At 33.9% G+C, this 24,066-nt stretch overlaps 4 protein-coding genes across 12 annotated transcripts; 2 read left to right on the top strand and 2 right to left on the bottom strand.

Moving 5' to 3' along the window:
• The first annotated feature begins 102 nt into the window (after positions 1-102).
• LOC105802759 (BTB/POZ domain-containing protein POB1) lies at positions 103-3,663 on the top strand. The gene is made up of 6 exons (XM_012634589.2): positions 103-687; positions 1,232-1,357; positions 1,448-1,569; positions 1,722-1,785; positions 1,887-2,166; positions 2,634-3,663. Exons 1-6 carry the CDS (start codon positions 435-437, stop codon positions 3,445-3,447), a joined length of 1,659 nt encoding a protein of 552 aa, XP_012490043.1. The 5' UTR covers positions 103-434; the 3' UTR covers positions 3,448-3,663.
• A 670-nt stretch (positions 3,664-4,333) lies between these two features.
• On the bottom strand, positions 4,334-6,415 carry LOC105802761 (protein CURVATURE THYLAKOID 1A, chloroplastic). Its single transcript, XM_012634592.2, has 5 exons — positions 6,054-6,415; positions 5,403-5,491; positions 5,017-5,124; positions 4,831-4,902; positions 4,334-4,553 (listed from the first exon to the last, which is right to left on the bottom strand). The coding sequence occupies exons 1-5, from the start codon at positions 6,220-6,222 to the stop codon at positions 4,488-4,490; spliced, it is 504 nt and encodes a 167-aa protein (XP_012490046.1). The 5' UTR covers positions 6,223-6,415; the 3' UTR covers positions 4,334-4,487.
• Positions 6,416-8,542: 2,127 nt separating this feature from the next.
• Positions 8,543-10,659, bottom strand: LOC105802760 (GDSL esterase/lipase At4g01130). Its single transcript, XM_012634591.2, has 5 exons — positions 10,148-10,659; positions 9,753-9,971; positions 9,500-9,657; positions 9,146-9,416; positions 8,543-9,030 (listed from the first exon to the last, which is right to left on the bottom strand). The coding sequence occupies exons 1-5, from the start codon at positions 10,407-10,409 to the stop codon at positions 8,762-8,764; spliced, it is 1,179 nt and encodes a 392-aa protein (XP_012490045.1). The 5' UTR covers positions 10,410-10,659; the 3' UTR covers positions 8,543-8,761.
• Positions 10,660-14,846: 4,187 nt separating this feature from the next.
• Positions 14,847-19,584, top strand: LOC105802762 (G-box-binding factor 3). Of its 9 annotated transcripts, none has more exons than XM_012634596.2 (13): positions 14,847-15,142; positions 16,103-16,222; positions 16,497-16,535; positions 16,664-16,759; positions 16,858-16,938; positions 17,241-17,276; positions 17,447-17,601; positions 17,749-17,797; positions 17,916-17,982; positions 18,296-18,507; positions 18,631-18,708; positions 18,827-18,952; positions 19,060-19,584. In XM_012634596.2, exons 2-13 carry the CDS (start codon positions 16,160-16,162, stop codon positions 19,219-19,221), a joined length of 1,164 nt encoding a protein of 387 aa, XP_012490050.1. In that variant the 5' UTR covers positions 14,847-15,142; positions 16,103-16,159; the 3' UTR covers positions 19,222-19,584. The 9 variants fall into 9 exon arrangements, with proteins under 9 accessions (XP_012490050.1, XP_012490051.1, XP_012490056.1 ...); XM_012634597.2 differs by having other exon boundaries at positions 16,071-16,222; XM_012634599.2 differs by having other exon boundaries at positions 14,848-15,142; positions 16,491-16,535; positions 17,916-17,964; positions 18,299-18,507.
• The last annotated feature ends 4,482 nt before the right edge of the window (positions 19,585-24,066 follow it).

Here is a 24,066-nt window from a genome sequence, read left to right as displayed (position 1 = left end):
AAAAAATTAAGAAAAAAACATTATTATTTCTCAAAATATGATTTACATAAAAATGTTGTTTAAATATAAAATCTATATATTTTCACCCAAATGGATTCAGCCTTGTTCTAATTTTACTGAATGTGTTGGTAAAACAACCGCTTACGGATATCAGAAAAGTGCGAAAACACCAAAAAACCAAAGAAATGAAACAGAAAAACGAGAAAGCTCAAACAGATTCTTACTACAAAATGGCAGCAAATGCAAAGCTTTCTTCAGTTTAATTATGGGTGTTTGCAATTGTGGTGCCTAAGCCCTAAGCCTAAACTAAATCCACCTCCTCCCTCCTCCTTTTAGTTTAGGAAAAGAATCTCTACTTCATAATTTCTAGGGTTTCGTTTCTTTGCCATCTCATTTCCTCGGCTCTTTTTGGATTTAGGCGGGGATTGGAATCAATGAGAGATCAATTGAATTCGGATCTGTTTGACCCGAGAACTGAGATGGTCCCAGATTTTTCGCGTGGGGCGTCTAGCTCCGATGGTGATTTCGGTTTCGCTTTCAACGATAGTAATTTCTCCGATAGACTTCTTCGGATTGAGATTATGGGTGGGCCCCCTCAGTGCCGCCCCGATGGAGAGGGTTGCACAAGCATCGCCGACTGGGCTCGCCACCGCAAAAGGCGTCGAGAGGATATCAAGAAGGAAACCGGTTTGTTTATGAAACCCTTTTTCTCATTTCTCTTTTTTTTCTTAGAACTCTCTCATACCTTCTGTTTGGTTAGCTGAGAAAATCAAAGAAAATTTTAAATTTCAAACCTACTAATTTCAATTTCTAAAATCGGTTCTTTGTGGACTTTTGTTAAAGTGAACAAATTCATAATCAAGTTATTAAATTTACTTGTTTGATATTTTATAAATAAAAGATTGCGCTGAATTGTTTTTGTCCTAAATTAAGTTCCCCCCCCCGCCCCCCTTCCGCGGCCTCTATCCATGCACAAAGACATTAAGTGCATAGAACTTAAAAGGGGTCAATGGGAGCCTGATACGATGTTGTTAGGGCGTAGATTTTAAAGAGTTGAGATTTTCTCACTTGGACATATGAACATGTTAATAAGCTTTTGTGTTTGACTGACGTTCTTTTTTTTAAACCCTGTGCTGTCTGTGAATCTTTGCGACTACATATGTCTTGTACAGTAACGTAGTCTACTGCGTAATGTGGCCTGGTTTTTAACGCTTTTGATTTTCTTTTCCAGTTTTGGATCTTAGTTTATGTCCTGAGGAGCAGATGTTAAATGACATCCAGCCTGATATGGACGGTGGTGGAGGCTTTGAGAATCAAGACGAGGAGCCAGTGGCAATGGTTGAAGAAATACAATCAGGTTTTGATTTTGTTTAGACATCATACAATTTGGTTCATTTACTACCATTTTCCATGGTACACATTCTGATCTTTCTTGTATCTTTTGTAGGTGATGAGGATGCGAATAGCAATGAATCAAGCTGGAGCATGGATTGTTCTACAGTTCTGAGAGTTAAAACATTGCATATCAGTTCTCCCATTTTAGCAGCAAAAAGTCCCTTCTTCTACAAGGTAAGAGATTGTTTCTCTTTAAAAGTTTTTCATGAGAAAATACTAAAAGAGACGTCATGTTTCTGGAATTGAAATATAGTTTGCAAGAATGTTTGTCGCCTCTCTTCTTATTGATAATTAGTTTCTTTTACTTGTTTATTGACAAATTGTAGCTTTTCTCAAATGGGATGAGGGAGTCGGAGCAACGGCATGTAACCTTAAGAATCAATGCCTCTGGTATGCATAAACTTCAATATATGGTTCTTGGTTATGTTACTTATTCAAACAAGTGTGAGCAGGCTAAGTTAAATGACAACTTCTACGGTATTGACATACAGAGGAAGCTGCTCTCATGGAGCTTTTGAATTTTATGTATAGCAACAACTTATCTGTCACCACAGCTCCTGAATTGCTTGATGTGCTGATGGCCGCTGACAAATTTGAGGTTGCCTCTTGTATGAGATACTGCAGCCGGCTATTGCGCAATTTGCCTATGACACCAGAGTCAGCTTTGCTTTATTTGGATCTTCCCTCGAGTGTATTAATGGCCGAAGCTGTCCAACCATTGACTGATGCTGCAAAGCAGTATCTCGCTGCCCGTTACAAAGACATTACCAAGTAAGCTCTTCTGCAAGCTTCATCTCCCTCCACCTCCCTTTTCTTTTTGACATGACATCGATAGTTTTGTTAGTCTTGTGATGTGATTACGTACCTTGTCTAGTTTGAACTGCCAGTGAGACAAAACTCTGAGATGTTTAATAAGTTTCAAGTCTCCATCTTTACATGTCCTAGAAGTATTCTTTTGAGCTCCTTGGATCTGTATGTTCTGAAAAATTGCATTCTTAACTTGGACAACTAGCTTTAATGTTCTTTTTCGAAAAGAAAAATTACAAAGATTTAATTGTGATAGTCTTGGGAGAACTTAAGGATGAGTTGAAAGCTAATGTTAATGACAGTAGAAGAGACCAAGCAGCGAATTTAGTTGCCCTTTTTCTTTCTCTCCCTCTTCTTGTTTTGGGCATAGTCAAAGTAGAAATCATGCATATGTAGATGCTTATTTATGCTTTTGGAGCGCATTTTACCAGGTGCCAAGAAGAGGTAATGGCTTTGCCACTAGCTGGGATTGAGGCAATATTGTCCAGTGATGATCTGCAAATCGCATCTGAAGATGCTGTGTATGACTTCGTGTTAAAGTGGGCAAGGGCTCAGTACCCAAAACTGGAAGAGCGTAGGGAAGTGGTTGGTTCACGCCTTGCTCGCTTTATTCGCTTCCCTTATATGACCTGCCGGAAGCTTAAGAAAGTGTTAACAAGTAACGATTTTGATCATGAGGTTTCATCGAAACTTGTGCTTGAGGCCCTTTTTTTCAAGGCTGAAGCTCCACATAGACAACGAAGTTTGGCTGCAGAGGAGTCTGCCAGCTTGAACCGTCGCTTTATTGAGCGAGCTTACAAGTATCGGCCTGTTAAGGTGGTGGAATTTGAACTTCCCCGTCAGCAATGTGTTGTGTACCTGGACTTGAAGAGGGAGGAGTGTGCAAATTTATTCCCTTCTGGACGAGTTTATTCTCAGGCATTCCACCTGGGTGGACAAGGTTTCTTCCTCTCAGCCCATTGCAACATGGACCAGCAGAGCTCTTTCCATTGCTTCGGGTTGTTTTTAGGAATGCAGGAAAAGGGTTCTGTTAGTTTTGCAGTGGACTATGAATTTGCAGCAAGGTCAAAGCCAACAGAGGAGTTTGTTAGCAAATACAAAGGCAACTACACATTCACCGGCGGCAAGGCTGTTGGCTACCGGAATTTATTCGCTATACCCTGGACTTCTTTCATGGCTGAAGACAGTCTTTACTTCATAAATGGTATACTCCATCTTCGAGCTGAGTTAACCATCAGGCACTAACCAACTCCTGTTTGATCCATCGAATTTCTGCCTTCTAACTCCCCTTTTGTTGTTGCTCTGCTCAGATAATGAGCCAAAGGCAATCTAAAAGTAAATGGATAAACTTTTGTTTTTGTTTCTTCAAGGATCGTGTTGATGGGTTTGTTTGGCTATGGAGGTGGATTAACGTCTATGTTAACTTATTTATATGTATTTAAGCAAATTACTTTAAGATGATTTTTATTTGTATTGGAAGCCGCTACCTCAGTATTGCGGTGGTCTCTGTTATCAAAAGGTTTTGTTAGATGGCCTGGATCGCTGCCGGCGATGTAACATCTTTGTAAGCCTTGACTCGGGGATTATCAATATGACAAGGCTGATGGGGCTCGGGGGCGAAATCCGTAAGAAAGCAAAGTTGAATGAGAATGAAGGGGAAGACGATGGCACTGCCAATAATTATATTGATTTTGCTCTGAAAAGTTCTCTTTTTCCCTTTCATATGGTTAGGTACATTCTAATATTTAACAAGTTTTAGCTTTAACAACGCGTGTTATTGTTTTCTCCAAGACTTGTACCTTTAGCCGTAGGGAAAGTAGAGACATTCACGCTGTTGGACTCCATATATGTATAGGAAAAAGAGTCATGATTCCACCTTCCTTGGAGAAAACTGTTCAACTTAAGTTTAGGCAGACCCGCAGATTTACGGAGAGATATCAAGAAAGCTTATGCACGCTCGAATTTGTTACTTATTATCTGTGCGGCTTGAATTTGATTCATAGGCATTGTGCCAAGGGAATAAGTAAATATATCAGATTCAATATACATTTGAATGGAGGAAACGGTTCTCCACATTAACATGATATATATACATATGTATAAGATGGAAGCTATAGTCGTACACAGCAAATTGACAAGTATCATCTCATTAACAGGCCAAATAAAACAATATTTCATGCACAGCAATCCTACAATTACAGGATATTGATGTGTCTTTTACAGGTTACAAAAAAGGAGTAAAAAGATAATGATAGCAAATAAATGAACATGACATTGTTGGGCATCTATTCAGTTCCAGTAATCTTATTCTTCAGTGCCTCGATATCCGTGGCTAGTTCTTTCCTGCTTGACTGAGGAAATTAGGATGTTGTTAGCACATGGTTTTTAGTAATTATATACATGTCTCAAACATAAGCCAATTTTTAAGATTTAAAGGTCTCGTGTGTAACTCTTAAATATTTGGTTCAAATACATCATTATCTCTTCATGCACATGTAAATCTCCCCAGAGTTCTTGCTTAGAATGCCAATTTAACACTTTGCCAGTATTTGAATGATGATTAACGCAGGATGGCTGACCCAAAAAGAACAAGGTTATCAGGTACTAAGATTCATTAGTGAATCTTACCTTGAAGAGAAGGTATCTGTAGATAAACCATCCTGTGTATCCAACTCCTACCAACTCCATTATCTTCGGAAGCTGGTTAACACAGAAAATTGTTTCAGATTGGATGAGTAGCCTAATCGAAAGGGAAGACAAGTTGCAGCAAATTCATGGCTGAGTAGTGAAGTGTAGCGTTAAGAGTTCATTTACCAAAGGGACCGAGTTAATGGCACTAATAAGAATTGATGATAGCCAAACAGCAACTAATGCCCCACCACCATAAAGAACAACTGTGGTCTTGTCCTCAACTTTATCCCACTAGTAAACATTGGAAAGAAGCCAAGTCAGTTCAGCCTAAGAAGCTTTTAAAGCAATAAACCATTTTATTCCTTTAACAAACGTGGCCATAGACTGGGGTTGAGCATATTGAAGGGGTTACAGATATTGGAATCCGAATCTTAGATGTATAAGATGCAATCATTTAAGGGTGTTGCATGAACCAGTTGGATTAAACACTTGATTCCAAAAATTGATTATATAGAAGATATAAAGACTGGAATTGTTAGTAGTACAGTAAAAAGGCCATGTTCTCTCACCTTTTCCTTCAAGTCAGCGAAAAGATCACCAGCATCAACAGAGGTCTCTTCTGAGGCTTTTGTCTGCAGCAGAGAAAACCTCTTGGATTCTGTTTTTGAAATAAAAAAAGTGGACAGGGATTAAAATAATAAGCCAAGGCATACATATCCCAGAGACTTTTATGAAATGCACAGAATCTCAGCATATAAAAGAAAAAAAAGAAAGAAAGACTGCGACAACCCAAACGAAAACAATTTGTTGGGCTTATTTATGCTGAATGCATTAGGAAGAAAGAACAATTAAAACATTTTATCTGAAGTTCTCTCCATAAGCAATTACTGAATATGCATTTTACATGGCTCCCTCCAAGTTTAAAAGTGAAAAAGGAAAGAACAGAAAAATAGATTTTTTTGAAACTTGTACTCAAATTCTATCCCAATCTTTGCTCTATTTCATCTATTGAAATCTCAACTCCAGTTTCAATGCCAGGAGACGTAAAAACAAATAAAGTAGTTGGCCTCACCCACTGCATCACCGTGTTAAATTCGGATAGCATATCCATTTCAAAGATGGGTAGAAGAACACAAGAGAAAGTCAACTCATAAGTATTGAAATGAATGCACATTATGCAAGTGAAGTGAGTGGTAAAAGGGAACCTAATAGCAGATTACCTGGGATTAGCTTAACGGAAGAGGAAAAAGACAAGGAAGCGGTTGAAACGCGAGGAGGTAGAGGCGGCAAGGCACTGCAGCCGGTAGTTCTAACGGAGGCTGCCGGAAAACGAGGAATCAAAACGGCGGTGGCTACCATGGAGGATGAAGAGGATGCAGCTGTCGCCATTTCTAAATGAATTTTCGCAGTATGTGATATGTGGCCGCTCCAAACGCTACAAATCCTATACTTTAGCGGCCTTGTTTTACAATTTATTGAGGCTCTCTTCAAAGATTCTTCTCTTTTTTTTTTTATTGTTTTACAAATTAATTTTGAAATTGGGAAAAGAAAAGGACTGGAGTTTGCTAACTTAGAAACAGTGATTAAGGAGAAGGACACGTGGATAAGATTAGGATTATGAGTGGTTGGTTCTCTATCTGCAAATCTACGCTTGAGGTCTCTCTCTTCACTCATTTCTGCTTTCTTTCTTTCTTTCTTTTTTTTAAGAAAAGAAAAAGGCCAAAAATCAAACGAACTCCCACATGCTGATGCTGTCTTGTTTCGTCATTTCGCTTTTCTCTGTTGCCCCCAAATTGTATTCTACTTTTGTTACTTGTTTCCTTTTCGTATGTATATACCTGTTTGAATTTGACTGCTTATATCTATTTAGTATTAAATCTTTTTAACCTAATACTTAAACTTAAAAATTGTAAGTTAATTTAACTCATTAACATCTTTAAAATGTATTGATGTGATACTTATATGGCATTGACAATGAAACGTGTTAACTGTACATTTGAGATTATCACGTGTTACTATTGTATTAGTCAATAGTGCCACATCAACATTTATTAACGATATTAAACAAGTACCTACAAGAAGTACCAAGGTTTTCATGTTTAGATACTAGTTAGGCTCAAGAAAAAAATTTTAAGTATCAAGTAGGTATAATTTGTCAAGTTCAAATACTTCCATATATATTAACCTGATATCATTCTACATACATACATAAACAATATTATTTGACTAAAAGCTCAATAATTTTAGTGATTTTTATGTATATTTAAAAAAAAGTAGAACCTCATGTGCTGGCATGATAGTTAAGAAGTTCGTCGCGTCAGGTGTGGTCTAGATTTGAGTCGCACTAATCGCGTTGCTGTCAGGGCTTTATCCTACTCTTCTCATTCACCAAAAAAAAAAGAAGTAAAACATGCTACATGTTATAACCCCTTCTGTATAATGACAAGTGGCAAGTTGGAAGGACACCTAAGCAGCAAGCCAATCGGCAACAAATTGAGAAGTCATTCACAAGTCTTACTTTCTGGCACAATCATTTGGACAAGCATAAGCCATCCGGTACCTAGACTTTCAGGCTTTCATTAGGAATGTGATGTCGTTTGTCACCAAACACCATATGAGTTCAACTTCTATATACCATCAAGTCAGAATAAATGATATGATTTGTCCCATCACAGATACTCTCATCCCATTAAAGATATCCATTCCACGCGTTCTGTAATGATGTCCAGATGGCAATTTCAACACGTTAACACCATTCCACATGGCAAGTCCCACTATTCTTTTTATATTTTTAGAATTTAGTCCCTTTTTATTTCAAAAAAATTTGTCCATTTACTTTTTAAATTTAAAAATGCAATTGTTATTATTTTTTTTAATTTTAGGTTCACTATGACGTCATTTTTTTGTTACATGGCTATTAAGTGAGTATTTTTTTAATTTCACAATATTATGTTAGCAAAATCAACAAAAATAATAATAGTGTTAATAATTCACCTTAAATTATACATAAATTATAAACTTTGAAAAGTAAACTGAATAAATTTAGCATATTTTAACTTAAATTTTAACATTATCCCTCAAATATTAACCTTAACCTTAAAATTTTTATTTCTTTTAATATGATCCTTAAAGTATTTTATAATTTTTAAAAATCAAACATATTTTATAACTTAAATTCAATTCTTAATATTATAATTTATCAAATAACAGCAAATCAAATTTTAATAAAAGTAATTATAAAAAAAATAGTATTAAATTGTTGATGTGGAATGGATGGATAGGGTTTAAAGGAGCAGAAACTGGATGCATGGGATTAATTGTCTTGATCTGTGTAAGGCGAATTTGTTGGTCCAGGAAGTTGACTGTACTACCATTGATCACTAGATAAGGTGAATGTTTAGATCTTGCAATTTGATTAATATTGGACCATAGCTTAGATTTTTTTTATTTAGTACCACGTTAAAAAGACTTGTCTTAGTATCATGATTTAGCTAAGCATTTTTTTGATAATCCAACTAAACACTAATTGGGGAAAAGTCTGTTTTATTTAATGAACTGCATTCATTTGATTTTGATTCCTCTGCTTCTATACATCTAATTGGTACGACCTTTTTGACTAACATATTTCTTTTACAAAGAATCTCTCTTAATGAAGATTGAAAGAGCAACTCCTCTTGCTTATACTATCAATAGATAAGTCATCATCAACTTAGGCTAATGCTGCAATACTCATTAATCATCATTATGTTCAATGAAGAAAAAGGCTTCAAACAAGCATGAAAGCTGCTATATTTTTACATTCACGAGTTATGCTCTCAACAGGAATGAGAATCCGAAACTGGCCGTTGAAGTTCATTGGTTTTTTGATAATCCAAGTAAGCAGTTGAAGTTGATCATGATGACTATTCATGAACAGAGAGGACTACTGTCAACCTACAGGGTGTAGATAACAGAGCTTGTGAAGTGGAAATGGAGGATCAAAGTAAGAGCCATTAAGAATGGCCAATGTAGTAAGTTTGTTGGCTGCTTCAGTAGCATGTATCCCGTCCCAGCTAACATAGTTGTTGGGGTCTTTACATGCCGATGCTGTCACCTTGGTTCCATTCATCACCTTCGTATTCCCACAATAAACCTCTGGGTGAAAATTATAGTTGCCACCACCATATCCACAACAAGCTTTAGTACCATATCTAAGACCTGTTTCAGGAAAAAAAGACAAAAGGGGTTCATCCAATGTATATATTGAACTAAAATACTATAAAACCCAACTTTGCAATGTGGAAATTCACTTTATTCGAAGAATGTAAATTACCATGGGATGTGGGATCCTGGAAAAGCTGCAAAAGTACAGCATGAGTGTCCACATATATTAAAGAAGCATTGGGAAGTTCTCGTCTGGTTTGGCTTAGTGCCTCCTTTAACATGTTATTATAATCGACCACAGCCTTGTTGTAAGAGATAAGGCAACCAAATTTGTCTAAGTCCGAGGTTTCGTGAGGCAGCTGCACTAATAACGCTGGATAACAACCAACTGGTGCAAGATTTAGAACCAAAAATGTACGTCCCCCTAGACCAAATAGCTCCTGGAAAATCCAGCCACGAAATTCAATCCCAAATTAAAAAATTTGAGTTTGTAAAACTATCACTATCATTCTCAGTTCCCAACCTTGACAGTGGCAGCAATTTGGGAAACCACCTGAAGAAGATATTGCTTCACTCCCTCGATACCAATGGCTTTCAAATTTGAAGTAAAATCATTCTGACCAATATAAAAGGTGTAGATTGATTTCCCAAAGATATCCGGTGAAGGCAGCTGCGTTGATCCTAACAGTGTTTAACACTTAACGATCTTTAGTAAAAGGAAATGTTGTCAACATTTTATTATCATTTGAGTAACGAGAAATGTGGTGGTGTGGTACCTTTTGTATTCCCAGAATGATATTCAACAACTTTGGCCTTGAATTCCTTCATCTGATTAAGCTGAATGGCCAAAGAAAAAGGACTGATCCCAGTAACAAATAATGAAGTGTTAGGCAAAAGCACTGTGGAAGCCAGCGTTGCAAAGTTAACTCCATGCCTATAATCAGATCCTATTGATTGCAAGTATGGGCTGATAAATGGCATTCCCAGTGCTTGTGCTGCAAATATTAGAAACAATCATTAAAAATAACTAGTTTTGTTAAAAGGAGCTAACATATCTGATTTCCCAGATCTTCACTCTCTCAGGGCAGAGGTTGAAATTTAGTAATGATGGTAAAATCAGAATCTAAAAGAATAAGATGATAAATAAATAGAAGCTTATCAGAGTTTTTACCCAAGAAATCAAGTATAAGTCTGCCATCAGTAGCACGACCAGATGGTTTGTGGAAGAAGGTCATGCCAAAAGGTCCCGACTGAGCCGGGAAAGCAGCCCAAAAGCCGCCCGTATCAGAATTTGAGTCGCCAAAGTTGAAGATTGCTTTGAATTCACATTTGGAATCTTGGGTTAAACAAGTTGACAACATTGCCATCCCCACCGACAGTACCACCAATACATGCCTGAAATGAACAATGATTTTGGGTAAAGACAGCGGCATCTTTGATTGAAAGTGGAATTGGATTTGCTGTTTGGATAGTCGAGGTGTGCAGACAAGAGAGCTCACTGGCTGACTGAGCCTGACATTATATAGATGAAAATATATAAAAAAGTGATGGTGAAAATTGAAATCCAAAAGTGGAAGTGAACCTCTCTGATTGACACGCACGCCCAACACAAAAATAAAGATAACAAAGCATCATTGAAAAAAGGCTCAATTTTGGGCGGTTCATCAGTGTGGGCGTAGCGGTTGCGTAGCCGAAAGGCTTTTCCTTTTAGTTACAGGCGTGCTCCCCTTGTATGTTATGGTGGTCCACTGAGCCATGGACCATAACCCTGACCTGTTGCGAACCGTAGAACTCCAGTCGGCAGTACAGTCCATCACCAAAAGCATGTTTTAGACCATGTTTTTGTTTAGAGTCGGCTCATATGTAAAATAAAACGTTTTATTCTTGTTACTACGAAGAGCATCACTATAACACTATCAAAGACAATCTTTACATGAGATTCAATTTTCAAAGTACATAAATATTGTATTAAGATACATGCAAATCATGCTTTAATTTAGGCCTAAATGTGAATTTTTATAAGGATATTCTAAACCTTCCTTTTTTTTAATAAATATCTTTCTTTCAAAAATAAAAGAATATAAAGGGATACAATGAGAGATCAACCATAAACGTCACTTGTTAAAACATTATTTGAAACATTTACCTTCAATGACTTTTTGTACTACACGATGTGAACTATTATCATAGTCTATTCAAATACCTTATATAACTTAATTGTTATAACAATTGACATTGTATAAGAGAACTTGAATGGAAAATTATGACTTAACCAACTTAAAATATCTTAGAAATACGACAAAGTGAAACCAACTATACGTTGATGATCTACAATATCAAAATCAATATATTATAATCAATATGGATAGGAAGATAATCGGTATGTGCAAGGAAGTATTAGTACTATTATGATCTACGACAACTTTGTTGCTGCTTTGAAAGCTTCTTGATGCACCGTTTGCCTTCGATTAGTTTTTGCCTTGTCGATGTCGTTTCAATTTTTTACTGTTAGGTTGTCTCCTTCCTTGATTATTGCCTTGGTAAAATGAAGTTTCAAGAATTTGGATTGGAATTACCGCTTGATTTTATAGCTGAATGCTTGAAGAACCAATCATAATAAGTAGGAATTGCAATGGAACGAAGCGAGGACATATATTGCTAAATTCACCATCACTCTATAGTTGGCATGCTTTGTTCCACCATCCGTCTCACTCCATTATGAGTGTATAATCTTGAAAATCATTATTATTTCCATGGACCTTGGATACATCCATTTCCACCTCACTCCACCCCGCTCTACTTCAATTTAATTTTTGCTATTTATATTTAAAGTTTTTAATCATTTTAAAGTCAAGTGAAAATTTAAACACAATTCTTCAAAAAAATATTTAAACATAAAATATATGATTTTTTTATAGTACATTATAACTTTTTTACTTTTTTAATAGTTTACATATACAAAGATAAAATGAGAATTTGATATAGTTGAGCGAGTTGGAGCGGGGCAAGTAATTATCATAACCGCTCTATACTCACTATCTAAAAGAAAAAAATTCACCCTATCTCGATCATAACCGCTCTATACTCACTATCTAAAAGAAAAAAATTCACCCTATCTCGCTCTACATCTACTTTTTAAATTTTTAATAGTAGAAATAAATGAAAATTTTAACATAAAGAACTAGTTTACTCTTTAATCTAGTATATATAGATTAATTTATTATTTTTAAATGGAAAAGATAAAATGAAATATGGTATCCATAATTTTGTTTTGGTTGCGTTGAAACTTGAAGCTTATCAGCTCTGTATCGTTGCATCTTGATGTTTGAATCAATAGCCTTTAGATATTAAAATTGTCTTGTTTTAAGTCGATTTTCTATGAGGTTTAGGGCCTGTTCTGCAGTGCTTAAAAAAAACACTTTTAGTTTTAAACGCACTTTTTAAAGAAAAGTTGTGCTAAACAAATTGCTTTAGCTGAAATTTTTAATTTTTTAGAAGTGCTTTTCAAAAGCACTTCTGAAAAATAGAAGCTAAAATTTTTAGCTTTTTCTCTCCCAAAAGCACTTTTAGTGCTTAATTACTTTTTCACCCTCTAATAATATAGTACTTTCCTTTTTTTCTTTTTGGTGTTTAATTACAAACGTGTTAAAATTATGAATTAAAAATAAAAAAATATTTTTCAAAATACTAATTACAAATATTTAATGGTTATATTTAAATATTTAAAATGTAGTTTATATATTCTAATTAAATTTTATAAATAATTAATATTTATTGCTTAAAAATATTTAAAATTTATATTTCATATATTAAAATATTAACAACAAGTTATAATAATTTTTATATTCTTATTGAAATATAATAACATTAACTAATTTAAATATTATTTAAATGCATATTTGTTACTTGATAATAACATGTCTAAAATGGACATTTTATTTCTCAAAAGCACTTTTTGACAGCAATGCTAAACACTCAAATTTTAAACCAAACTTTTCAAAAGCACTTCTCAAAAGCATTGCCAAACTAACTCTTAGTCCAATTTCCATGCATTTTCTTTTAATAATGAAATGAAATGAAATGAAATGAAATATTTAAAAATATATGGATATGATCGGTTTTTTTTACTGAAATACTTAAAAATAATAATAATTTATTAAAATCTTTTGAATAATCATTTAGATTTTTATATTCAAATCATCATGATTTGAGATCTTTAGGTGATAAAGATTTTATATCTTTTCAAGCTAATGTCCGACATGTCATTTTGAGGTTTTTTTTTCATTCAATTAATAGAATCATACAATTCAAGTGAAAAAAATAACAAACACTCATCGTAGATGGTGAATGACAAGCTCTATCAACACAATAAAAGCTTTAGCCTAAGCATCAATAGAACATTATGACATGTTGACAATTTGTTTTGTCACAACTCAAACATGACTATCTGGAGTAATTGCAAACACCTAATACGATAAGAAAATCAACCATTGATGATCCAAAGCACCTAATAAAATAACTAACTTTCAATTTTCATAAAATAAATGTATGAAATTCAAAATTATACCACAACCATCCCAAATTAAAAATAAATAAATAAAAGTGAGAAGGGAAAAAGGATGTTGCCTGAAAAATGGGCTTCACCCTTTTTTTATTAAAATATAATTTTAGTTGTTTTATTAAAATATTATTTTTATAACTGGTACCATCTGACGGATCGGTGGGACTCAATTTTATTATAAAAATATTTCATTTTCATAAATAATCTAAAACTTATTTTATTTTTGTAATTGAAATTTTATTTGTATTATTTTGAATAAAAAAACCCAAATCTTCCTTTATTGGATTATCCCGTATTCTACTTTTAGCTTATGGGAAGCTCACGAGCTATCCCTATAAAAAACGAGAAAGGAAATGAAAAAGACAAAGCGAATCAAACATATCATTCCTACATGGCAAAAGCACGGACGAACAGGTGGTCAGTGGTGGATTTAAAAGGATCAATTCATTTTAGTTAAATCTCAAACATTCATACGTGGATCTTATCTATAGGTATGTCATTAAATTAGTAAAATAATTCTTATGACTATTTATTTATTTTCATTTACACGACACGATACATACATAATACAATATAAGGAGAAATGTACTATTAACAAATTTTTAAACTCGGATGCATATAAATTTTTATCATTCTGAAACGACTGTCGTTATTAGTATCAAATTAATATTGATTCATACAAGCTAAATCTTCTAATCGATAATTGGATCAAAGAAAGAAATCTTTTATCACCATCAAGTTTTTTTTGTTCTTAATCAAAACTTGACCACAATTTTTACATTATTTAAAATATTGCATTTCTATTAATATCGTTTTATTCCTTGAAGTAAAAGAAATTGAATTAGTAGTTCTCGCCAATAACTAAAGGATAAAATATTTTCAAGAACAAACAGTCTTATATCCAAATTCCAAAAATTATTTTATTAACCTTCTTTATCATATTATTTATACTTTTACTAATTAAAATAAACACATCACTTTTTTTCTATTTCGATCTTACTTTATCGACGGTACATATGAGGTGAAAAAAATGACTTTACTTTTAATTAATACATATAAAAATATTCATAAAATAATTTCTCCCAAATTCCTTTAATTAATGAAACATGAACATGTAAGCCCACATGACGGAAGGAACAGGTTGGACTTGGACCCCTTACCCAAGATGCTTCATCCACTAATCGACGAACACGTGTAAGGCACAGGTGACGTTGGAATAAATGAATGGGCAGCGCCAATATCGATGGGCCAACTCAACCACCAACTGTGCCCTCCCTTATATACGGTAGATTTGTACACTTGTTTGTTTCAACGACACGTTTTTGGTGATGTGGATGTTTGTCTTCCCTTTGGCACTCCCTCTCTTTTTTCTTCTCCCACACCCTCCTCCTCCTCCTGCATCTCTCTCTTATTCTCCGCGAATTTTAAAAGAAAAGAATTCCCGATATTTTCCAGTGAAGAAGATAATGCAGTCTTTTTGACTAATATTTCTTTTCAAATTCTCTTCTCTACTTCTCTTTTCCCTAATTGAAGATAATCTAATATTGATTTGTATTATTGTTTTCCAGCCAAGAGAAGGAAGAATCTCGGGTTTCAGATTTTAAGGTATGTTGAAATTAGAGTTACATTAATTTTTCTATTTTCTTATTATTATTGGCTTAGTTGATTAATACGTGAAGGTTTTGTTTGGTTCAACTGATGAACGTGCTGGAAAGTATTTTCATGTATATTTTTGTCCTTTAATTAAGACAGATTAATCTTTTCGGATTCTTTTTTCTTTTTAAATTGCATCGTTTCTTTTGCTATCATCCTTTACCATCTCGATATGGTGTGGATGCTTGAAAGACGGTTATACCCTCGGCATGAAAATTTTGTATTATTTGAAACTGGATTAAACCTTTTTTTTTTCTTGGAGAAAATCTGTTCAGTTGTAAATACTTTTGAAAGCAGCCTATTTGTAATTATACGTTTATGTCATATTCCCCGAGCTTGCTAGTATAGGATTTAACTCATAAGATGAGCACCTGAGGTAACTAACAATTTCAAGTTTCAATTCTGCAATTAAAATCCATATTCTAAACTTTCCAACACAGTTTGGTGAAAGTTGAATAAGTTAATATCAATGAAGCACCAAATATTTACGTCAGACTGCACTTGTTTTGATTTCTATAAAGTTGTTTATGATAAGCTGATTAGAATTAGATCAAACATGCTAAGCATCAGGAAGTAGAAATCTGTAAATCTTAACTGTTTGTAGAGAGCATCAAGCCAATTCAAGGAACACGAATGTGACTTTCATTGATTTCTTGGTGTTCTTTTGAGCATTGAAGAAGGCAGTATTCGTTGCGCCTGTACAACCATTTGTCTGCTTTGTGAGAGTAATATGGAAGTAGAATGATTTGTGATGATATCTGCATACTTTAAAGCATTTGTTCAGAAATTTTAATATTAAATCAAGTGGTTGGATCTAATTAAATATCAGTATTGATTTGCTTGTATGATTTTTTACTGAGCCATTCTTATTGCTGTCCAGAAAATTTGCTTCATGTTTCTCCTCGATTGCAGTTGACAGAGAGAGGTGAACCAACTTCTATAAAAGGTTTCACCTTTGGTGCTTTGACCATGGGAAACAACGAGGAAGGGAAGCCTTCTAAGTCTGACAAATCATCTTCACCAGTGCCAACGGTAAGCTAAGAGATTATGCATGTTTAACCGTTGAAACTAGAAACAAGCTGGAATATTTTATGTTTATCTTGTTTGGAGCAATGATTAGAGTTTTCATCTGTGACCTAGATGACACAGGTCCAGACCCTATCATCCCCAATATTGTATTTTTTTAGGGAATAGATCTTTAAAGTAGCTGTAGTAGAACTTGCTTTGCATCTAATCTTTCTATAGAGATTACTTTTTGAAGCTGATTTCTAAGTGTTGACCAATCTTTTTCTATTCGTAGGATCAGAACAATATTCATGTCTATCCTGATTGGGCTGCTATGCAGGTTATCTACTTTATGCATGCACTTGTTTCCCTCTTTTGTGCTGCCATTGTCAAGGCATTGCAATTTACAATCAATTTTTCTTAATAAAATTGCTAATGGGGACTTCATGGTTCTAATTACATATATAGGCATATTATGGTCCTCATGTCAATATGCCACCGTATTACAGTTCAGCTGTGGCATCAGGCCATGCTCCTCCCCCCTATATGTGGGGTCCAACACAGGTATTACCCTTAGCTCCTGTGAAGTTACCTTTATTCAAGCTTTTCACTGAGCTAGTCTGCAAATAATTATTGATATACTAATTTATTGGCTCTTCCAGCCTATGATGCCATCCTATGGAGCACCTTATGCAGCAATCTACTCTCATGGGGGAGTTTATGCACATCCCGCAGTTCCTCTGGTAAGTTTACTTTCTCTTAATTAGAGCACCACTTTACTTTGTTTTATAATTTTGGGATGAGTACCGGTTATGTATAATTTATGAGGTCTAAGTATTTATAGTATGCATGCAGTTTATGATACTCTTCTTATTCCTGGCCTATGTTTCAACTGTAGACAGTAGCTCTTTTTTATGGTTACCTACTAGATAGTGCTCATTTGATTCTTTAGCCCCTGTTCGCTAAATAACACTCTAGAATGCTGCTTTTATTGTATCATATTATTTACTAATTCATTTTGTATCTGTTTGCTCCTGAAATCCAGGCATCACACAGTCTTGGTGTTCCATCATCACCGGCAGTAAGTGATGCTTTTGTTGGATGAATGTTTCAAAACTGTTTCTGTTTAATCCAAATTTATTGTTCATGCGCATGCAGATACACTGCTTCAATAAGATAACTACGAAGTTGTCAGTCTATGCTTTATGCTTTAAACAGGTGTTGGATATAACTCCAAGCATTTTAATGCAGGCTGCAGGTCCTGTGGAGACACCTACGAAGTCCCCTGGAAATACTGAACAAGGTTTAATGAAGAAGCTGAAAGGATTTGATGGTCTTGCAATATCAATAGGCAATGGTACTGCTGAGAACGCTGAAGGAAGAGCTAAACCTAGACCATCCCACAGGTTTGTTGATCTTTTCTGGCCAAATTAGTATTATTTAGGACATCAAAGCTATGCTTGAGCAGCCTATTTGTAGGAGATTGCACAACCAAGTGACATTTTCCTAGTTTATCCCTTGTTGTTAGACTAATTTTACAATCGTGTGTGCAGTCTGGAGACTGCAGGTTCAGCCGATGGTAGTGATGGAAATACAACTGGGGTGAGATCTCCTTCCTATCTGTTTAAGCTGCTTCCAACATCTTTTTTTATTTTCTTTTAGACAATGATGAAGGAAAACATGCTAAAGCTTATCTTTGTGACTTTGCATCTTTTGACAGACGGATCAAAGTAGACGGAAAAGAAGCAGGGAGGGGACACCAACTATTGGTATGACTCCATTCTTCAGTATGTATATTCTTGATTGGCTAATTCATAGTATGCTACTTTTGTGTCGAAATGGTGGCATCTATTTATTTTAACTATTTAGAAACACTATTGAAAATTCCCTACTATGAGGAGATCTTATTAGAGATCTGCAGGGGCACCTTTGGAAATTCTTGATGTGGTATTTAGTACATCATGAACTGGATATGCAAAAGCTTTTTGTGACGTGTTAGAAAATTGAAAGAAAGATAAACATATTATTGAATCTTCGGATACAGTTGACCCACTTTCGTATATGAGTTCTAGTGTTATTGATATATGGTCTATGTCTTAGCAGGCGAAGATGAGAAAATTGAGGCGAAGTCTAACCAAGTTGCTGCGGGGGAGGTGACTGCAACCATTTCTCCTAAACTAATTGGAACTGTAGTTTCTCCTGGCATGACCACAGGAACAATATTGGAGCTTAGGAACACCCCCACCATGAATGCTATGTCCAGTGCTATGGGTGTACATTGTGGAGTAATGCCTACTGAAGTCTGGTTGCAGGTATTTGTGAATTGAATTCTTGTATATCTATTACTCTTTCTATCATGTCGTCATTTTAGTATGAGAGGGGAGGGGGTTGTGCTGTCTTAAACTGTTGCTAAGTTTTAAATGAAATTTAACTAGAATGAGCGGGAGCTGAAACGGGAGAGGCGAAAACAATCTAATAGAGAATCCGCTAGAAGGTCAAGGCTGAGGAAGCAGGTACAAGAAATACATCTTTTTTTTTTTTTCTCCTGTGCTAAAAAACTTTCTTTGAGCCTTTTTACCAGATAATGAAGTATATATAGCAATGAAGCTAATGTAATAGATTCTTATGTAGGCTGAGACTGAAGAGCTTGCCCGTAAAGTTGAATCCTTAACTTCAGAGAATGCAGCACTCAGATCTGAAATAAACCAATTAACTGAAATGTCAGAAAAAGTAAGGCTCGAAAATGCGATATTAGTGGTAAGTGGGCACTTTTAGGCTTTAGCCTACTCTTTTCTGGTAGTTTAACTTGCTACATGTGTGATTGCCCCTTTTGACTCCATACTTGTAATTGACTTGCAATTCAGGAGGAACTGAAAAATGCTCAACTTGGACACGCACAGGAGAATATTTTGAACAAAAAGGAAGACAAGGAGGGTGAAATGGGTGAGAAAAGGTCAGACTCCGGTGCCAAGCTGCATCAACTCTTGGATCCGAGTCCTAGAGATGATGCAGTGGCTGCCGGCTGAATGAGGAGAAGAGTTGTGGCCTAGTGATTTTTGGCATTAAATTGGAGGAAATCAGGTAGCTTTGGCATAATTTAGAAGCCCAAGGCTACTACTGAAAGATAGCATAGGGATGAAATAGTGGGTTAGGGATTGTGATAGACGGCACTTTTTGCATTTGTAAGTTAGGTTTTGTAATGGCAGAAGTGATGTAATTTTATTTGAAAATTAGAGTGAAAGAGAAAGTAGTGTAGATTAACGGGAATCGGAGTGTAGTAGAATAGAAACCTGTAATACGTAATCTCTAATGATTATTCAAAATTTTGTTGACATAAACATTTGAAATTTGAAAATGCTACAAATCACCGTTGGTTCTCTTTCATTTCAGATTTTGCTGTCACTTTCAGATTAGAGTATTTGTGCAACTAAATAACTGTTACGTACCGATTAAAAAATTTTAATCTCCTGTGTACCATCGATCTTTCACGGACTTGAATTTTCAGTCAAATTCTATATATCATTTTTGTACCATTCGTTTTTAGTAGATTTATGGTTTCATCTTTTTAATTTTTTCTTTCTTCTAATTATGTCTTTTTACAGTTAGAACAAAATTTTTATAACTAATGGCTATTCAAACTCAAGCACTTTTGAGCAAAAGTTTAAATTTTTTATTTTTATTATCTAAAAATACTTTTAGGAAACTCGAGTATATTGTTAACAAATAATGTTTTTATCTTAAAATTATTTTTTGCCGCAATGCTAAACTAGTCCTAAATATAAGATGGATAGAATACATAGTAGAGGACCTTTCTTACAGTTTTACCTACATTTTCCAACGAATTTGTAATTTTTTGTGGTAGTTAGTAGCGAACTTTTGAAGTTGCAGACAATGATTTGGATAGAACATTTCTCTGGTGTAAGTTGAAGAATAAGCAGCAAAGAAAAGCCCTTTTTGTTTGGTTGACATTCTAAAACTAGTGTGTAGTCTAGTCATTTAGTTACGAAATAACTAATTCCTTGTCAAAAATCGAAATAGCTAACCCTATAGAACATCAATTTAGTATCAAATTCCAACCAAACTGCGTCAAAGTTGATGCGTGAAGAAAAAAAAGTTAACAAGAAAACAAAATAAAGAAAAAAGGAGCACATGACATGACATGAGACATAAGAGATGGGTGAATGAAGACCAACATAGAAAAAAGTCCAAAATAGAAGGCTGCCTGCCCACATGCTTTCAAAAATCAAAATTTCAAACCCTAAATCTCCTTCCAACACTGCCAGCTTTTTTTGTCCTGCACATGTCCCCTCTCTCTCTCTCTCTCTCTCTTATAATATTAAGCATGTTACAAGAAATGGTTAGACTCTACGTGGCGATGACCATTTTGAATAAAGGCTTCATTACATGCACGTAATCTCCTATTATAGCCATGTAATACAGAAAAAAGGGATACAACGTCTTGATTTTACCATGTTTTATTTTGAAAATGGCACGAGGTAATTAATCATCACCTCTCTTCTTTTTGGCTGCCTTTATGCCCAGAATTATTTGTTTCTGTAATTTGTATAATTAGATTTAAAATTAGGGTAAATTATAAAAATAGTTATTTATTATACATTTGGCTTTATTTGGTTACCTGATTATTTTTTCTTTTCGATTTAGACATTCTCCTATTAGTTGCTTTTAGAGGAGTGACGGAAAAATGATGTGGGTTTCTTTTTATTGGACTAATAATAAATTTAGGTATTTATACATTTCATCAATTTAATCATAAATCTAAAAATTCAACAAATTTAGCTCTCATGTCAATAAAAAGTTTTTTTAATATTTGACCTTATTTTGATTTTAATTTTTAGTATTTCCTTTTTGAAACTTTTAGAATTAGAACTAAAATAATAAATTTTGTAAGCATCGAGGGTTAAATTTGTTGAATTCTTTTAAATTTAGCAACAATTTGATAGAATCTATAAACATTGAATGATTAAATTTATTATTGGTCCAATAAAAAAACATACGTCAACTTTTTATTACTCTCTAACCGCAATTAACGGAATATGACTAAAGGATTTAATTTGAAAAATTTGAATAATTAAATTGAAATAAAACTAAAAACATAATTAAATGTTTATTTTTATTTCTAAACCAACCCAGTTTAGTTGATGTTTTCATTAATTATTTTGGTTTGAAAGTAAAGGTGAATAACCCCCAAAAAATCTAATAGAAGGCAAGTAAAATAAAAATATGTAAAGTGATGTGAGTAAGGCTTTTATGGAACTTGGAGTGTATTGTAATTATACCAATTGTCTTGTAAGGTATTGAATTGGATCCTGCTTTTGCCCAAATTTCTACATTTTTTATATATTAATAATTAGTAGTAAGAAATAATTTTAAAATAATATTAATATTATTTATTTTAGATTATAGTAATAATACTAATATATTCCACATTATTAATTATCTAAGCTTGTGTAATGGAAAATAATTCAAATACAATATAGAAAATAATTTTATAAAAATATACAATCAATTACTAACTTGAAAATTAAAGTAAAAAAGCTGTTATATTTCTTTTGCTTAAATGTAAAATTAACCTTCAAATTATATCAACTTTTTTTTTACTTAAGTATATAAATCTTTTCTCAAAAGTAGTACTAAATTATCAATTTTATTTCGTTTTATTTTCAAAATATGATATTTTTATTAACACTTTCTCCAGTATTTTCATGTATTTCTTTCTATTGTAGCTTTTGTTATATATTTAAAGGAAATGGAAATGTGTGGTGAAGTTTCTTTCCCATAATCTTTTAAAATATATACACTTCCTTTAGTTTTAACTTCCAAACAAGGTTTAAATCGGCATAATCAATTCATTCCATCTAATTAAAAAATTATAGGTTAAATTATCAATTTAATCGATTCGTACTGATTCTCAAATTAATCGGTTCAAAAATATCTTTCGTACCAATATTTCAACTGATTTCTAACCTAACCAATCTGATCCGACTCAAAACCTTATATTGACTTCATTCTACAAATTTCTCAAAGGTTGAAATTTGCAAGTGTCTCCTTATTATCACAATATATTTTTTATAATAGTATATTTATTGATGACAAGGTTTTTTATTTATCTAGTAAGTCTTAGATTTTGGAGTGAATTTCTAAAAAATCCTGATTTTTAAAGTAATTATTGAATTAGATTGATTTTTTTGTAAAATTACGAGATTTAACCGAAATAACAAAAATGTTTCCAACGGAATGTGTTTTCTGTCATCCCTTTTTAAGATATAGGGTTTAAGGTTATGTAGGGTTTGAGTTTTTTCTATATTTTTTAAGTTTTTTATATATTATTTAGTTTTTTATAATTTTTTAGATGTAAAGTTAATAATTATTTAATTGAATATTTAGAAGCATCGTATTTACACCAATCGTATATTCGAATTGTAAAATTCAATTCGATTTATAATCGAAACTTGAACTACTCGATTTGATTAAATAATAAAATTTTAATTATATATATACTATTAATTTTTAGATCAACTACGTTAATATCATATAATTCAAATTTAAAAAATACATACATCCGCTTCTGATCGTTGGTCTAACAGAAATCGTATATCTCGAAATTCATTTGGTAGCCCCACGTAACTCGGCCTATGGTTCCACCTATTGAAAACAATATGTTAACATAATAATTTAAATTTTAAATTGTAACACCCCAACCCGTATTCCTCGCCAGAACCGAGTTATGGAGCATTACCGGAGTTTACCGATCAAACAAACATAAATTTCAAACATTTCATATCATAATAATATGCAGGTCAGAAACTAATTAACTCATACATATTGTCCCTTGTTCGAGCCCTCGAGGCCCAAAATACACGTTAGAAACAAGTCGGGACTAATTCAGATACTCAGAAAATTTTTCGAAAACTATAAAAAAATTTCAAAGTTGCAGAGTTTACACGGCTGTGTGGCTAGGAGACACGCCCGTGTCTTAGACCATGTGGGCATTCGAAATAGGGATACACGACTGTGTCCCAGCCCGTGTCCGTGCCCTTATAGTTCTCTGACTTGGGTCACACGGCCAAGCCACACACCCGTGTGCCAGGCCGTGTACCCTCTCGAAATGGCCTTGTACGCCCGTGTGCTAGCCGTGTGTCTCACACGGCCGAGTCACACGCCTGTGTGTCTAGCCGTGTGGACCTAAACTGTGCCTTAAACAACAATTTTACCATTTCCTACATACTTGGCAATAAGTAATTCAAAAACTATTCATTTAACCAGTTTAAAACACGATCAAACATATTCAAAACATGTCAAAACAATCATCCTAGGTGCCTAACCAATGTACCCTCATTGGTACTACATATATATCATCAAAACATCATTCAAATGCAAATTATAAACTTACCAAATTCAATCCATTTTTGCCTAGTTCATAAGCACTTAAACACTAACTTAAATTCACATGCACACATCTAGATTTGATTTAACCTGTCATGCTATAATATGGCTTCAAACACAAACACTTGTTTATATATATATATATATACCAAACCAATATTAAACTTATAACCTTATTTACAATCAAACCACAAAATAACTATTATTTAAACACCCTAGGTACATGCCAACACAAAGATAGACATCACCACGTTTGAGTTTGGGATTGTTGTTGGATGCTGAATCGGCGATCAAAAATTGAAGTACCTAATCGGCGCATGGAAAAATAAAATCGTAAGCTGAGTAAAAACTCAGTCGTATTTCTATAATCCGAATATTAAAGACAATATAATATAATATGCACATATTAATTATAAGCACAATTGGATATTTAAAACCACATTTATTCATACAATGCATTAGCCATT

This window comes from Gossypium raimondii, chromosome 11, assembly GCF_025698545.1.
Source record: "Gossypium raimondii isolate GPD5lz chromosome 11, ASM2569854v1, whole genome shotgun sequence".
Lineage (NCBI taxonomy): Eukaryota > Viridiplantae > Streptophyta > Magnoliopsida > Malvales > Malvaceae > Gossypium > Gossypium raimondii.
The sequence above is the reverse complement of the archived record's forward strand: the minus strand, read 5'-3'. Positions and strand labels throughout refer to the sequence as shown.

Bases quoted from the DNA above. Each gene is read 5' to 3' on its own strand.
- LOC105802762 (XM_012634593.2), top strand. From the start codon at position 16,160: ATGGGAAACAACGAGGAAGGGAAGCCTTCTAAGTCTGACAAATCATCT. The intron at 16,223-16,490 runs GTAAGCTAAGAG...TTCTATTCGTAG, and splicing joins CATCTTCACCAGTGCCAACG to GATCAGAACAATATTCATGT. The intron at 17,983-18,295 runs GTATGTATATTC...TCTATGTCTTAG, and splicing joins TGGTATGACTCCATTCTTCA to CAGGCGAAGATGAGAAAATT.
- LOC105802760 (XM_012634591.2), bottom strand. From the start codon at position 10,409: ATGCCGCTGTCTTTACCCAAAATCATTGTTCATTTCAGGCATGTATTG. The intron at 9,658-9,752 runs GTACCACACCAC...AAACACTGTTAG, and splicing joins TCATTCTGGGAATACAAAAG to GATCAACGCAGCTGCCTTCA. The intron at 9,031-9,145 runs GTAATTTACATT...TTCCTGAAACAG, and splicing joins CCAGGATCCCACATCCCATG to GTCTTAGATATGGTACTAAA.
- LOC105802761 (XM_012634592.2), bottom strand. From the start codon at position 6,222: ATGGCGACAGCTGCATCCTCTTCATCCTCCATGGTAGCCACCGCCGTT. The intron at 5,125-5,402 runs GTGAGAGAACAT...AATGTTTACTAG, and splicing joins TCGCTGACTTGAAGGAAAAG to TGGGATAAAGTTGAGGACAA. The intron at 4,554-4,830 runs GTAAGATTCACT...TAATTTCCTCAG, and splicing joins ACAGATACCTTCTCTTCAAG to TCAAGCAGGAAAGAACTAGC.
- LOC105802759 (XM_012634589.2), top strand. From the start codon at position 435: ATGAGAGATCAATTGAATTCGGATCTGTTTGACCCGAGAACTGAGATG. The intron at 1,358-1,447 runs GTTTTGATTTTG...TATCTTTTGTAG, and splicing joins GGTTGAAGAAATACAATCAG to GTGATGAGGATGCGAATAGC. The intron at 1,570-1,721 runs GTAAGAGATTGT...GACAAATTGTAG, and splicing joins AAAGTCCCTTCTTCTACAAG to CTTTTCTCAAATGGGATGAG.